Source organism: Aptenodytes forsteri, unplaced genomic scaffold (genome assembly GCF_000699145.1).
Source record: "Aptenodytes forsteri isolate BGI_AS27 unplaced genomic scaffold, ASM69914v1 Scaffold142, whole genome shotgun sequence".
Lineage (NCBI taxonomy): Eukaryota > Metazoa > Chordata > Aves > Sphenisciformes > Spheniscidae > Aptenodytes > Aptenodytes forsteri.
Window position 1 is genome coordinate 3764250 of NW_008794598.1, and position 14943 is coordinate 3779192.

Below are 14943 nucleotides of genomic sequence, written 5' to 3' on the forward strand. Positions count from 1 at the left end.
CAGGACCCAGGGGCTGCTCTCCCACCTCTCCCTTCTCGTTGCGGATGAGCCGGTTGAACTCCTTCCCCTCCAGGCACAAGAAGTCCTCCCCTGGCAGCAGGATGCCACACTTGGTGGCGATGGCGCGGGCAGTGTTGATATTGTCCCCTGTCACCATCCGGACAGTGATCCCTGCACGCTGGCACTTGAGGATGGCGTCCGGCACCTGGGGGACGGGGACAGAGTTGGCGGGGGACAGGCAGGGCAGAGCACTGGGGTTCAGCACTGGGTATCCCAGGAGCCAGGCGGCTCCTCTCCCATCCTCTCTAAAAGGACCTGGAGAGGGCCCCGGTAGGGTCACGGACCAGCAGCCCACCTGAATCCACCGGTGGCTCAGCTCTGGGGTCACACTGGGGATGAGATGCTGAACCAAAAACTCCCCTCCCAGAACCAGCTCAGCCATTTATCCCTGGGGTGCAGGGGGAAGCCACCAGGGACCGGAGAGGATGCTTGTCCCTGCTCGCTGCCGCGGCCGGCTGCTCCCGCACCGCAGCCTCCTGCCCTCGCCACAGCTCCAGCCAGACTCGCGTGCGTGTCCGGAGCAGCTCCTCCGGCACAGACAGCGCGAGATCTTCCAGTCCCTGCCCCAAGGGGAAGGCAACCTCGCTGCCTCCTCCCCGTCATGCCGTGGTGCCGGGCGCCAAGGCACGGCCCGGTCATCCATCACAACAGGGGCATTTTGTCTGCCCCCTCGCACCGCTCCGGCAGCACGTTGCTGCACTAATGGGTTTATCTATTACGGAGCGGTGGGGGAAGAGGATATTAGCGAGAAATTAGCAAATTTAATCAACGGCCTCCAGAGCCAGTGCAGATGGGACATCTGTAATGCAATTCCCAGACCCAGATACTTGAACATCTAATCAGGAAAGATGCAAGCAAGGCAGGAGCGCAGGGGCAAGCTCCAAAATGTAATCAAGAGGCAGGTATCGGAGGGCTTATTGCATTAGCCCAGCTGCCTGCCTGTCACCCCCACGGCGGAGGCAGAGGCGGGGGGGCAAGCAAGCTGCAAGGGAGGAACCAGCTATATCAGCCCTGCCCCTCTCCAACGCCCCTCTGTCACCCCTATGTGGTGTCCCCATGCACCTTTCAACTGCTTGTGGAACCAGTCTGGCTCGTGCACAGACCCCTGGTAGCAGCTGGGGAGGAAAGTTTGGGTGGAAACACCCTGCCACCAGGTCATTTTGTCCAGGTATGGGAGAGAAACGCCAGCAGCAGGGAGCTGGTAGCGCGGGGCACTTCAAGGATGGGTACAGAGGAGCTGCTTGTGCTTTCTTAAGGGTCCTGAGCAGCAGGGAAAGGGGCTCCTGGCCCAGGAACGGGGCTGGGGTGGAGGACAGCCAGGGCAGAGCTGGGATTCAGTACCTCCGGCCGCACAGGATCCTCTATCCCAACCACAGCGATGCAGGTCAGGTCAGACAGGATCTCGTTCTCGCTGTCCCAGTCTGGCTCGGCGTCAGCGGGGAAGTCCCGGAAGGCCAGGCAGATAGTCCGCAGCCCGTGGCAGGCCATGGGCTCTATCACCTTCTTCACCATCTCATCCCGGTCCTTCACCTTGAACACCCGAGGGTCTCCGTTCTTGTCCAGGATCCTGGTGCACCTAACACAGGACCGGGGTGGAGGGTGAGGGAGACCGGCAGTGGCACGCGCTGCCGGTTTCAGTGATCCGCTCCCCCTGTCACCCAGGTTCCTCATCTGCAAAACGGGGGCATCCCCCTTACCCAGAGCTCCCTACAGCTTTACCAAAGCCACCCTAAGAGAGTTAAACACTTTGCATGGCAGCACCTCCCGATAGTCACCTCCCTGCTCCACAGCGGCTGGGCACCCTTCACCCTGCAGCCCTCCAAAACAGCTCTACAGTGCATCAAGAGCCTAAAGCCCATGGGACAGGGAGAGGAGCGGCGTAGAGAGGGAGGACGATTACTTGCGGAGGATGATCTCGGAGGCTCCCTTGCTGTACATGCGGAAGCCACCATTGCCGTTCTTCAGCACCGTGCTCATGGACTTGCGCACTGAGTTGAAGGTGTAGACCTTGTAGAGCTTCTCCTCCGGCACTTCGTTCCGCACAGCCTGGTAATCCTGCTTCAGGTCCAGCACGAAACCCAGCAGGGCGCACTCGGTCTTGTTCCCCACTTGCCGGGGTAGCCCCCCTTCCTTCTCGGGTGGCTGGAGAGGAAAAAGGAAAGGAAAAGCACTGCCAAACCTGGGTACGGCAGGATGGGAGCTGCAGGGATGGCCAACGGTGGGAAGAGGACACAAGGTTGTGGTTCTCCAACTCACCAGGATCTTGGATGTGTAGGCAGAGTTGATGGCAACACCATTGACTATGAGGTCCAGGATCTTGGGCAGGATGGCTTCAGGGTCGGGGATCTGGCGGTAATGGGTGTCCCCCATGTAGGCCTGCACCACGGTCATGCGGTTCATGGTGAGCGTGCCTGTCTTGTCTGAGCAGATGGCGGTGGCGTTGCCCATGGTCTCACACGCGTCCAGGTGTCTCACAAGGTTGTTGTCCTTCATCATTTTCTGCAACAGGCACCATGACCAGGAAGGTCAGAATCAAAAGCGCGAATTTCCCCATCATGCCCCCAGCAACCCCGCTGCATTGTGGTCTCACCTTCACGGAGTAAGCCAGGGAGATGGTGACCGCCAGCGGGAGCCCTTCAGGCACAGCCACCACCAACACGGTGACACCAATGATGAAGAACTTGACGAAGTACTGGATGTAAATGGGGGTGCACTCCGCCAGCCAGGGCCGTCCCTGCACCCCAAACGTGTCGATCACGAAGTACAGCACCAAGATGATGACTGTGATGGCCGACATGATCAGTCCTGGGGGAAGAGGGAGAGCGGCAGGTGAGGGGACGCAGGGGAAGGGGACAGCCCCTTCTCTCCAGGCTGCTTCCAGCAAGAGCTCTGGGGTGACAGCTCGTGTCAGGCCACCGCCACTCACCCGCCTTCCCGATCTGGACCGCCAGGCGCGTGAGCTTCCCTTGCAGCACAGACTTCTCCTTCTTGGGCACCTTCACCTTTTTCTTCTCCTTCTCCTCATTTTCCACCCCTTCCTGGCTCTTCAGGGGCTGGATCTCTAAGGCCACACCATCCTGAGTTTTAGCTACAGCCCAGGGCAAAATAAGACACCACGTGTGAATAGGAGAGAGACCGGGAAAACCTGTAGGACACCACTGAGAAAGATGGTGGTGGGAGAGAGAGAAAACCCAGAACAAGAACCATTCCCGACAACACACGCATCCGAGCACATAGAAACCTTGTGTCACGGGGCCCTGCCACCTCTCTACGGGGCAGTTTTCTGCCATCTACCCCAGCCCCACAGATAAAGGATCCTCAGAGCTGACACTGGCGATGTGACCCCTGCACCGGTCACACCTCTAAGGCAGTGCTGCAAGAAACCCTCTGGTCAGGCTTTGGGGTGGAGGCAGGTCTCTTCCAGCCTCGCCTGCGGGCTGCTTTACACCCTGCAGCAGATGGGGAGCACTTTGGGCTGACCCCAGAGAGGCTCCGGTCCCCCCCCTGTTCCCTGATGAGCATCCCTGCTCTGCACCCCACTCCCACCGGGTGCCGCCTCTGCAGTGCCCTGTGGGCAGCTCAGCAGGAATCACTTGCCAGGGGAGCGACTGAGGGGGTGAGATGAAGGGGGATGGTTAGAAATTCGGATGGAGTTTGAAGAGGAGTGAGCCAGCTCCTTGAATCCCAGCCCTCAGCCATCCATCACGTTTTTAGGACCCGAGACAGACAGGCTTTCAGCTGCTATAATTGGTCTAGTCCAGCTGAAGGTCTGCACCGGGGATACCCAGTGCAGTGGAAGTTTTGGAGAGGGATGGGAAGGGAAGAGGGTGAGAACCCCCCGAAGAGGCTCCGCCTCAGCTGTCAGGGCTGGAGGAGCAGCAGTGGCCCCATAGCTGCCTGCAGCCACCCCGGGACCTGTCCCCTCCCGGCTGCTGCTGGTCGATGGCTCGAGACACCCTGGAGCTCACGGCAGCTCCACATCGGACACCTCCACGGTTACGACAGACCCGACACGGACAAAACAAGCACCCGGACACAGTCTGACGGGAAGGAGGGAAACTCAAACTGCTGAGAGGAGAGAGAAAGAGAGAGAGAGGTGGAGAGAGAGGTGCAGAAATGGGCTTCCTCCACAGCCTGCAAAGAACAGTGTGAGAAACACTGGCGAGGAGACGCTCACGGAGTCGAGGCCATGGGAGGAGAGGGTGCAACCGTTGCGTTGGCCAGGCCCCATGGGACATTTCATCCTGGGAATGGTGTGAGGGGACCCATGTCTCTCCCCCAGCCGTGCCCAAACACAAACCCCACAGAGGGACGGCTTCTGGGGGGCACAAAGGCTTCAGAGCCACCAGCTCACAGCTGCAGCTCACATCAACACGGGTGAGATTTGCCCTGAGAAACGGATGCTCTGCCAACGACCTGGGCTGCTGGAAGAGCCCTGTCCTCCCTGCACAAAGGCTTGCCCCACACAGGGGCAAGGTGGCCACCGGGGAAGCCGGCCAGCCCCATCCCAGCTATGCACAGCCCCGTGGTGGGGTGCCAGAGGGCACTGCGATGCCGTGCCGGGGCTGCTGGCCGTGGGACCATTGCACCCTCTCCCAGGACAACGAGGCGAGAGTCCCGCCGGAGCAGCAAAGAGCACAGACTGATGAGAAGAAGGAAGGAAGGAAGGAAGGAAGGAGGGATGCTCGGTAGTTAGTGTGGTGCTGGTTCAAAGGATGGAGAGGCTGGTTACCTTTGTTGCGATTTTCGGGGGCTCCGGTTTTTTTACCTGTTCAAAGAGAGAAAGGGTGGAGGGCTGAGCACATGGACCCACGTTCAACATCCAGCTGATGGGACAGCCTGGGGTCGGCGCTGCTCCGAGGGTCCACGCACCGCTCCAGCGGCATCCATGCACAGGGCTCAGCACCCGGAGGGTGACTGCAGGACACCACGCGTGTCTTGGGCCACAGCTCGCGGCACTGGGGAGACTCTGGAGCTCCCTGACTCCCCCAGGCACCCCGTCCCCAAGGCTTCAGACTTCCCCACCTGCAAAGCACCCGCTACAACCCCTGTCAGTGCTTCAAAGGGTGCCAGTGGTGTCTCAGACCCTCGGGGAGAAGAAACCCTAAGCGGAGCTCAACCTCCGTGCAGCACATACTGAGCACTGGTGCTCCCTGCCTCCCGCTGCCATCGGGCACCAGCGGATCCACCCAGGAGGCGCAGGCTTGTCCCCTGCCATGGGCAGCAGTATCCTCATAGTGGGGGGCTCTGCCCCCTCTGTCTGTGGTGGGCAAGGTCCACACACAGGGGTCCTCAACGTGCCTCCACAACACAGGGAGCACAGGGCTGCTGCAGTCTAAACAAGCCTTGTGCGATAAGGGGTTTATACACCTTCCTCCCATCACCGCCCAGCACCATGGTGGGGGATGAGCCGGTGAAGCCCCCTGCCCCACTTTGCTCCCAAATCGAGGGCTGCAAGGCACAGGGCACTGAGCCAGCTTTGCTGTGGTGGGGCTGAGCGACCGAGTTTGGGGACTGGGAGAACACCGAGCACCATGCCTGGCAAGCTGCTGCTCAGCTCCAACAGCAGCACCATTCCCACGTCTCACCCTGTACTCCCACCTCCAAGCTGGCAGCTAAACCCCAAGAGCTCCATGGCCACCGAACCCCAGCACAGAGAGCCAGCCGCCTACCCCGGGTGAGCAGAGCTGGAGAAACCCAGCGCAAACGCAGCCCAGAGCTGAAACAGCTGCCAGGAGAGACCCGGCAAGCCTCTCCCCGTGTGGCATCACCTCCCGGGAAGGGCTCCCCGGCGCAGGGACGCCTGCGCAGCCAGCGATGCCAGCCAGCAGCTCCCCCCTGCCAGCTCCTCACGCCTCGTGGCTGCTCCCAGTGAGCCCAGACCTGCTGAACAGGGGTGCAGGGACACGGGGGAGAGCAGGAGCTTCCCAAGCCTGGCTTGCACCGATACCGGCTTTAAAGCTAGTATCGGAGCTGGCACAGAGCAGGGGAATATGCAGCAAGATGTGAGAGCCGAGGCAGGAAAGCATTCGAGTCCCAGCATGATCAGGAACACCTCAGCCCACCTGGCTGCTCTCCTACCCTCCACCCCCCAGAACACAACCCCTCCTCTTCCTCTTGCCATCCTCTGCACCTCGCCTCCTTCCCCAGGGAGCTCAGGGGATGCCAGCAGAGATCTTCAGCAAAGTCCTCAGGGTGCTGGGTGGGCTACTAACATCCTGCAGACAACCAGGACTCACCTTCCCACCACGGGGCGGGCAATGAGCACCATGCCACGGCACCGTGGGGCATCACTATCGGCCATTTTTCCCTCTGAGCCTTGACCCCCCCCCACCCTGCAACTCCAGGCTGCAGCCGGCTGGAGAAGAGAGAGTTGGAGCTGTGTCCGAAAGAGCTGGCGAGCGGAGGTCTGGGTGCATGGGGGGCTTTCTTCAGGCAGCATGATCCCCATGCTGCGGGCAAAGGGGCAGCAGGGAGGGATCACCCCCGCTGCCTCAAGATCTCACCGTACCTGCCTGGGTCACGGGCACTAACACACAACCGTGTCCCACGGATGTGGGCATAGCTTGTTGCACACTGGTGGATGCTTCCCAGGAGAGGGAGAAAGGCAAAAGGAGGGAAAAAGCAGTTTCAGTGGATCTTCTTACCTTTCTTCACCTTCTTTTCCTCATCTCCTTCTCCCGCACCCAAGAGAGTGAAGATGATTCCCGTCTGGGAGTTGATACCCACGGCAGTCACCACCATCCTGCCAGAGCCCTCCATCACGTGGGTACCTGGCATAGTGGGAAGGCCACGGTGAGACAGGACACCGGCACGCCATTCCCATCTCCCACCGAGACACAGGACTCGGGAGCGGTCACCACTCCATCATGGCACAAACCCAGCCTAGCCCTGCACCGACCACGCGAGAGCCGCCCGGGATCCTCACCTGACAGCAGCATGGGGTCTTTATCCAGCGATTTCTTGACTTGGTCTGACTCCCCAGTCAGTGAGCTCTCATCTATTTTCAGGTCATTGCCCTGGATCAGGATCCCGTCTGCTGGCAAGAGATCACCTAGGAGAGGAGCAAAGGAGAGGGTGAGTCCCGGACCGGCCAGGCGCAGCTCACCCCTGCCTGCCCCGACCCAGGAGGAGGCTTCGTGTGTCACCAAAAGGACGCAAAATTCAGTCTCAGACCAAATCTAGAGGGAGGACAAGCAACAGATGGGTATTATAAGACAGATGGGTATTACAAGATGATATCCAATAGCTCAAAAATCTTCACTGATGTACAAAAGCATTTGTTGTGAGGATGTTTGCTCAATCAGACAGTGCTTCCCCCATCTGGTTTTACTGAATCAACATCACATCCTTCCCAAAGCCTCCTGATACATCCAAACCGTCACACGATCCCATCATCCACCCGCCGAGAAAGGAAAAAGCCCTAAGTGAAAATGAACACCATGTTGGACCAATCTCCCTCCTGACAGGAGTTGCATGGGATGAGCATACCCCCTGGTAAACAAGGAGCAGGACCTAGTTTAGCCCAAGGGCTACATCTCCTTGCTAGGATGATGTTCCTCCTTGCTAAGGAGATGATCACCAACAAGGACATGGTTGTGAAAAAGGAATCATTTTTGAGATCAGCAGGTCGCTAAAGCAGCCCAAAGCTGTGGGCAGAGCCTGGCTTAGCTCTGCCAGCCCAGCTCCAGGCTAGCAAGCGGCAAGGTCAGTGGAGCTGTTTGCTGGCCACTGCTCCTGGCCACGGCACGCCGCAAAACGGAACAACTGGAGGAGCCACACTTCCCCTCAAGGCAAGAGGGCCGGCAAAGCAGAGAGGAGGAACCGCCAAGGCTCCCGAGGACAGACCCCAGCCACCGCCGCCTCCACTCACCGTACTTGATCTGCGCGATGTCTCCCACCACGATCTCGGCCACCGGGATCTGAATCACCTGCCCCTTGCGGATGACTGTGAACTTCTGCTCCTGCTCGATGCGGCTCTGGAGGCCCCGGAATTGCTTCTCCTTGCTCCAGTCATTGAAAGCGGTCACCAGCACCACGATGATCACCGAAAACAAGATAGCCGCCCCCTCGATCCAGCCGGCCTGCGACTCGCCCTCGTCCTCCACGCCGCCCGCCGACTGACCACACACTGCAGTCGGAGGAGAAAACTCGTTTGCACAATGAGACACCCGCTTTCCTTGAGTAACATGTGCAGAGCAGAGCCTGGAAGACAGTTACTCCTCCCTCCTCCTCCCTGAACTGGTCCAAGGGCTTCCCCTGCTCTCAGGAGAGGGTTTTTACGTCCCTGGAGACATTTGGGTTTGTTTTTTGGTTGTTTTTTTTTTTTTTCCTCTTTTTTTCACTTTTCATTTTTGGCAGAGGTTGGGCTGAGAGAGCCGGGACAACTGGCTTCTATTTCCAGTTGCAGCACCCAGCCCTCCCTCCGCTGCGTGACCCTCGAGTGAGTCACTGTCTCCCTGCATCTCCGGATCCCTGCCCCTGCTCGACTCCTCCAACGATACAGAGATCCAGGGCCGGGGAGGAGAAACTCGCCCAACGCTGTCGCTCAGCCACACATGGGGTGTCACGGCTGGGAGGAGCACTCCCTGGTCGGGGGGAGGTACCAGGGTACAGACAGCCTTTTCCCTCCATGCCCCAAACCAAAAGAGAAGCCCCATGGGACCTGGGAATCCACCTGACTAAACGGACCCCTTGGTCTCTGAGCATCTTTTAGGGGAGCAGCAAGGAGCAGCTCTGAGCCATGTCGTGGTGACAACTGTGCCCAGACACGTCCATCAGTGCAGGTCCCTGGACATGGATGGGACCACGCCAAGGATGGGGAGAAGCCACCACCGAAAGGGTGAGCAGAAGTAGCTCCCTGCTCCATCTGCACCAGGCTGGAGGGACTGACGGGGTGACCTTCCAGAGACAGCACCTGTCCCAAAGCCTTGCTCCCACACGGCTGGGCATGGCAGCTCATGTGGGTTCCCCACTGAGCACCCCACCATGCTGCAGGGACCCCAGGGACTCACGTTCATTGTCACCGCCTGGAGGGTGGTAGAAGGACAGGCCCAGGGAGATTATGGCTGCTATTTCCAAGATGATCAGCGTGACGTCCTGGAGCGCCTCCCACACTAACTGCAGGAACGTCTTGGCCTTTTTGGGAGGAATGAAGTTCTGGCCGAAGACCTGCCGCCTCTTCTCCAGGTCGGTCGGGTTCCCGGACAGGCCTGGAGAGGGGAGAGACGGGGATGAGGGCAAACCCCACCGCTGCTCCCCACCAGCACCGCTGGGACCCCCGTAAGGTGCAGGCAGGGGGGAGCCAAGGCAGGGCTTTGCTCCCATCACCCATGGGGCAGGGGACATCCAACCGGTGGAGCAGGATGCTGCTGGAGCTGCAGCAAGAGAGCGCACGGGGGCCAGGGCGAGCACGCCGAGCCGCCTCTCCCCGGTGCTGCAGCCTCGCGAAGCGCCCGAGTGCCAGTTAACGCCAGTTGGCACTGGCCGGCTTGTTTACATGCTGCATCAAATTAGCTGTAAATCTGGCACCGCGAGCAGCGCTCGGAGCTGTCGGAGCCACCTGATCCCTCTCTCCTGCCAGCTTGGAGGAGCAGCAGCCGCAAAGAGCGACTTGGCGCAGCAGGAACGTCTCCGAGCTCAGCCGAGCCCCACGGACGCGTCACGACCGCAGAGGCTAGGGCAGTGCAGCCAGGCCAACTCTTGCAGGGAGCTGGTGGAGGAGACACAGGGCTGTTCCTGCTGCTGAAAAAGGGGTGGCGGAAGCGAGGAATGGAGCAGGACAGCCCTGAGCTGGGCTGCTGCTCCCCCCCCCGGCTGCACGCAGCAACCCCGGAGAGAGGGGAGCGAAAGGGGAGCCTGAGCTCCTGCCCCCAGGTAGCCGGGGACTGTGAGCACAGCAGCCTTCACAGCCCTCCCACCCTGGGACAGGGGCCAGCAATGGGAGACAGCAGTTTACCCCAGTGCCTCCCCGGTCACTCCCTGCACTAAAGCCATTAAAAAGCTGATGGGGTCCAAGGTGAGAGCAGCCTCCCCTGCCCAGCACCACCTTAACTGAGCCCCGTGCCGAGCCCCCCTGCTCTCCACCTTAAAATGGCCCATGAGGCTGCTGCCAGTTCCCGAGATGCACCCGGCAGGCGGCTGTAACACCCGGCCCCGGACACCTCCTGGTGCTTGGAGCAGCCTAGCAGTGATGCCCTCCCGGGGGACCGAGCCCTCCCACTCAGGGGACACCTCCCCACCAGCTCCGTTGCATCCCAGCCGGGAGGAAGCAGCAGGATGAATCCCATTCCCCCCCACACATCCCCCTTTCTGCTGCGACTACACCCCGCGGCTGCAGGGAGGGGATGCGCTGGCAGAGCAGCCCGGGCGTCCCCACCCAGCTGTGACGGGGCAGCAGGATCCTGGGATATCCAGGCCCGACGGCCTCCCCCAGCCCAACCCATGCGGGAACGCTTCCCGCCCAACGTCTCCAACAGGACGGATGGAAAATATGGCTAACCACTGCGGCTTGACTCATGCCGGCGCCAGGGAGGCATGGTGTGCGCCGCAGGCAGGCACGCCGGGCACACACGTGCTCCAGCACGAGGATGCAGGATGCTGCCACAGGGCAGGGGAGGTTGCACATGTGGCTCCTCCAAAGCCCATGTCCCACCCATGGACATGTCCCTAGGGCTGCCCCCCACCCTCCTGGGGCAAGCGGGGAGGAGGGGGGCTTTCAATTTATCTGTGCTGACACAGGGAGGGTTGCAAAGAGCAGAAGCCGCGCGCACATACTCCAGGCACACGCTGCAGGTCCAGGCTGCCAGCAAATCCCTCCTGGTCAGGGCCACTGCAGGGCCTGGGGGGGGGGGGGGGGGGGGCCATTAGTGCGGGAGTGGATTAGAAATTTTGGATGGAGGCCACAAGTGACAGCAGGAGAACAAAACCCCTGTGCAGTCACTGGTCCCTGATTAGAGGGGAGGCACTGCAGCCCCAGGAAAGCTGCTTTTGGGTGGCAAAGCCTTCAGGCAAGGAGCCCCCGGAGCAGGCTCCTTGCCCCAGCTCGGGAAGGAGGCAGCAGCCCCGGGAGCTGCTACTGCCAGCGGGTGAGTCAAGGTGGTGGTTGCTGACACTCGTCGCCCAGGGGAGACCGGGAAGGGAGATGCTCTAATCAGTGACTCATCGAAGCTTCGCCGCCACCGCCCCGCTCCCCTTCCCACCCTGCCCGACCCGCCTCGGGGACGGGGCTGATGGAGGAGGTGGAAAGCCAGTGCCCAGCAGCGAGCCACCCCATCACCAAGCCCCTTTAGGAGGAGCCCTAAGGGGCTGGGGTCCACCGACACCTTTTAGGGCTAGAGCCAGAGCAGCAGGTCCCAGCAGACCCACACACCAATGCTAGCCAGACCCTCCCTGAACAAACACTAGTGCAGAGAGATCCCACCCTACGAGGACAAACCACCCAAGGGACCCCTCGGGGTGAAGGCAGCCCCCAGGGGGAGTATGGCCAGGGTCTGCCCCGTGGGCACAGTGCCAGGCTCAACTGAGGACAGCCAACACTGCAGCACGGAGAGAGGGGCAGGAGCCATGGGCACCCGGATGGGATCAAACCGCTCCAGACACTGCCCACAATGGGCTCCCATATTTTACAGCGGGGCAGGAGGTCTGGGGGACTCCCCGGGCAGGCTCGGCTGTGCCAGCAGCCTCCTCCCGTGACGCCCAGGAAGAACACGCGGCCACATGCTCCCTGCCCGCACAGGGTGGGAGCTGCGCACCATCCCAGCGGGATAATGAGCAGAGGGATAATGAGCATGGGGCTGGGCACAGCCATCTGCATGGGGTTGCCTACTGCAACGTGGAGCTGGGACGTGCACCCAGTGCCCGCGCAGGCAGCGGCGCCCCGTCTTGTGCCCATGGGTCCAGCGAAGCTCCCGAGCTTTGGCCGGGCAGTGCCAGCTCGGGAGGGGTTTGCAGGCAGCAAGGGGCTCGGGGTCAAGTCTGAGTCAGCCCCAGCTCTCCACAAAGGGATTCCTAGAGGGAAAAAGCCCCACACCACACGTACCAAGACATTGCTGGCATTCCCCAGGTTGTATATCTTTCACTAAAGCCCGGCTAGGGCATCCCACCCGGAAACACAACCTGAGCTTGCCTGCGCTGCACTCCCCAGGGCAAGCAGCCGCCTGAGGACCCCGCTCCCCGTTTCCCAGGCTTTGCCCATGGATGCGTCAAGGCAGGGGACGCGCTCCTGGCTTGCAGCTTCCCAACCTGCCAGGGTTTCCCTCATTGTGGCACCGTGGTGGTGTCATGCCATGTATTGGGCTCTTGGGTAGGCACCCGGGGAGAGGCAGCCCCAGCACAGCAGGAGCCAAATGCCCCGCTCCGATGGGATCGGATGAAGGTTCCACAGGCTGTCTTGGGCTTTCGCTTTTCCTAAAAATCCCAACTTGTAGGAAATAACCTTTCTTTGCTCTCTGTGCTCAACAGGACGGGGTTTGGGACAGGCGACAAAGCTCACCTCCAGAGCAAGAGGGCGAGGCAGGGATACGCTGGGCGCACGGGATACAGCGATGCCAACCAGTGCCTGGAAGCAGCACTCGGGATCGAAGGGCAGCCCTTCACCTCACCCTCAGCAAGAGCCGCCGGGCCAAGGCAGAGCCTGTCGGGTTCGCTCCCCTCCCTCCCCTCCCACCCCCAAAGGAGCGCACTCCCAGTTTGGCAGGGCCAAGCGCATTGTTTTGCAACCTGACTTGGCGCACGGGATACAGCGATGCCAACCAGTGCCTGGAAGCAGCACTCGGGATCGAAGGGCAGCCCTTCACCTCACCCTCAGCAAGAGCCGCCGGGCCAAGGCAGAGCCTGTCGGGTTCGCTCCCCTCCCTCCCCTCCCACCCCCAAAGGAGCGCACTCCCAGTTTGGCAGGGCCAAGCGCATTGTTTTGCAACCTGGACTTGGTATTTCCACCGGGACTCCCCCCCTTCTCTAATGACATCCCGATATTGTCTCCCCTTCCCGGTCCCGCTCACAGCTGGGAAACACGCTAATCCCCAGCTTACGGCACTAATAATAACCCACAAGTTTTCAGAGCCGAGGCGCAGCCACGTCCCCCATCCCACACAGCCACCGCGGGGCCGCATCCTGCCAGTGCTGTTCCCAGCCCCAGGTAAACCCTCGGTGCTGTAAGTGGGGGGTCTCTCCCCCCTGTACCCCTTTTAATGCCAAGGAAGGTGTGCATCGTTGTGCAGAGACACCCGCAGCCACCCCACACCGGGAGCCCCAGCACCTACCCCTCGATACGGGGGCCCGGAAAGGCCAGCCCGGACCACGGGGAAGAGAGGTGACATCCTTTCACCAAAGCCTCCCAAAAGTGACCTGGCACCCACAGGCAAGCATCACTGCCACCGCTCAAACCTGTGATGCTCAGAAGCACCCAACCAGGTTTTACACTCCCACAACCGCTCAAGAAGCCTTACAGATCCGGGGGAAGCCCACGTGCGCCTCCCCATCCCCAGCAGCGATCCCCTTTGGGGATGCGTTGCCCGTCCCTTGGCTGAGATGCTAACACCCTGCAAACGAGCTCTGCGCAGCCCAGCCGCCTCCCCGGGCACGCTCCAACCTTTACACTCTCCTTCACCCTCATCCCACGCAGCCCTGCCGTTAGCTCTGTAAATTATTAAACAGGGGAAAGGCTGGCGCCGACCTGCGGGGCAGCAACTGGGCTGCGGAGAGGAGCCCCCCCGCGCCCCTCTTACGCCCCGTCAGCTCCTCACCCCTGCCCGCATCCCGCCTCTGCTCCATCCTCCCAGGGGACGCAGGGCTCCGGGCTATGCCTCGGGGGAACCCCCAGTGAAGACGCTTCTCTTTCTTTTTCTTCCTTCTCTACCTTAAATGATCATTTTATTAAGATGCAGGGAGCCATCTCCCACGAGGCTTGCGATGGATGCCCGGTGCAATGGGACCACGCTTTTGAGCTCAGCCACAAGACAGTTATTTGAGCCACCACTTTCCAGCCACTAGCTTGAACAGTGCATGGCTCCAGCCCAGAGGCACCGGCCGGACCCGAGCGAGTGGTCCCACCTTGCAGACCACAGGACGGCCACTTACCTTCAACTGGCGACGTCTTCAACCTCTTGCAGACATTCTGCACGCCGCCGTAGGAGTCATTGAGCCGGGTGACCGCCTCGGCACTCCTCAGCTCCATGAGGTTCCTGAGCTCCACCACGGAGCAACCAAAGTCCCCCTCATGGTTGCCTTCAGCAACCGAGTTCCCGGGGTGGTGGTCGGCCACGTTGTTCGTCATCTTGCCGGCGCGGTGGCGGCGACGCCGGCTCGCGGCTCCTGCAGCGCCCTCCCTCGAGGGTCCGGCAAGGGGATGCTCGGTGCGGCCCCTTCCCTGGGGGCTGCCCAGGTGAAGCGGGTGCCTCTAACCGAGCCCAACTTCTCCAGATAAAGGTGTAAACAGGATGTGCATGTTACCGCGGAGGCGACCTTAGCAACGACCAGCGTGCATCTCCTGCAGAAGGAGGAGGGCTCCCTGGATACCACAGCAACTGGAGCTGCAAAAACAAGGATGGGAAACAAAAATACCGGCATTAGGAGGTCTGCTAATAAACGCACGCGCCCCACGGGACGGGCGAGCGGGAGTAACGGCACCCGAGGGTTTGCGCCCACCAGAAATAACGTGGTTTGGAGGCACCGGTTTGTTCACTCAGCCCCGGGGGTCAATATGATTTGACCAAAAAAAAAAAAAAAAACCTGGACGAGCAGAAGTTGTCCTTGCAGGGAGCTCAGATGGGCTCGGCACAGATTGGGGCATTTCACGGGCGTTCAGTCATGCCGTGGGGAAAACCGGCGGCAGCAGCTCCGGCAGCGCGTAGGGCCGGGCAGGAAGGGCGCCCAGGTGGTTCT

General features: G+C 60.9%; 1 protein-coding gene across 4 annotated transcripts in view; it reads right to left on the minus strand.

Moving 5' to 3' along the window:
- The window catches only part of ATP2B4 (ATPase plasma membrane Ca2+ transporting 4), a 29802-nt gene extending 15215 nt beyond the window's left edge, over positions 1–14587 (minus strand). For 2 of the 4 annotated variants that reach the window (XM_009272802.2, XM_009272804.2), the window contains exons 1-12: positions 14140–14335; positions 9075–9272; positions 7934–8191; positions 6989–7114; positions 6708–6833; positions 4793–4828; positions 2987–3148; positions 2651–2865; positions 2317–2559; positions 1961–2202; positions 1402–1636; positions 26–205 (exon numbers count right to left, since the gene is read on the minus strand). In XM_009272802.2, coding sequence (XP_009271077.1) covers positions 26–205; positions 1402–1636; positions 1961–2202; positions 2317–2559; positions 2651–2865; positions 2987–3148; positions 4793–4828; positions 6708–6833; positions 6989–7114; positions 7934–8191; positions 9075–9272; positions 14140–14335 — 2217 coding nt within the window. Of the gene's footprint in view, positions 1–25; positions 206–1401; positions 1637–1960; positions 2203–2316; positions 2560–2650; positions 2866–2986; positions 3149–4792; positions 4829–6707; positions 6834–6988; positions 7115–7933; positions 8192–9074; positions 9273–14139 lie in introns of all 4 variants that reach the window. The other 2 variants (XM_009272803.2, XM_009272807.2) reach the window with 1 other exon arrangement.
- Positions 14588–14943: the final 356 nt, after the last annotated feature.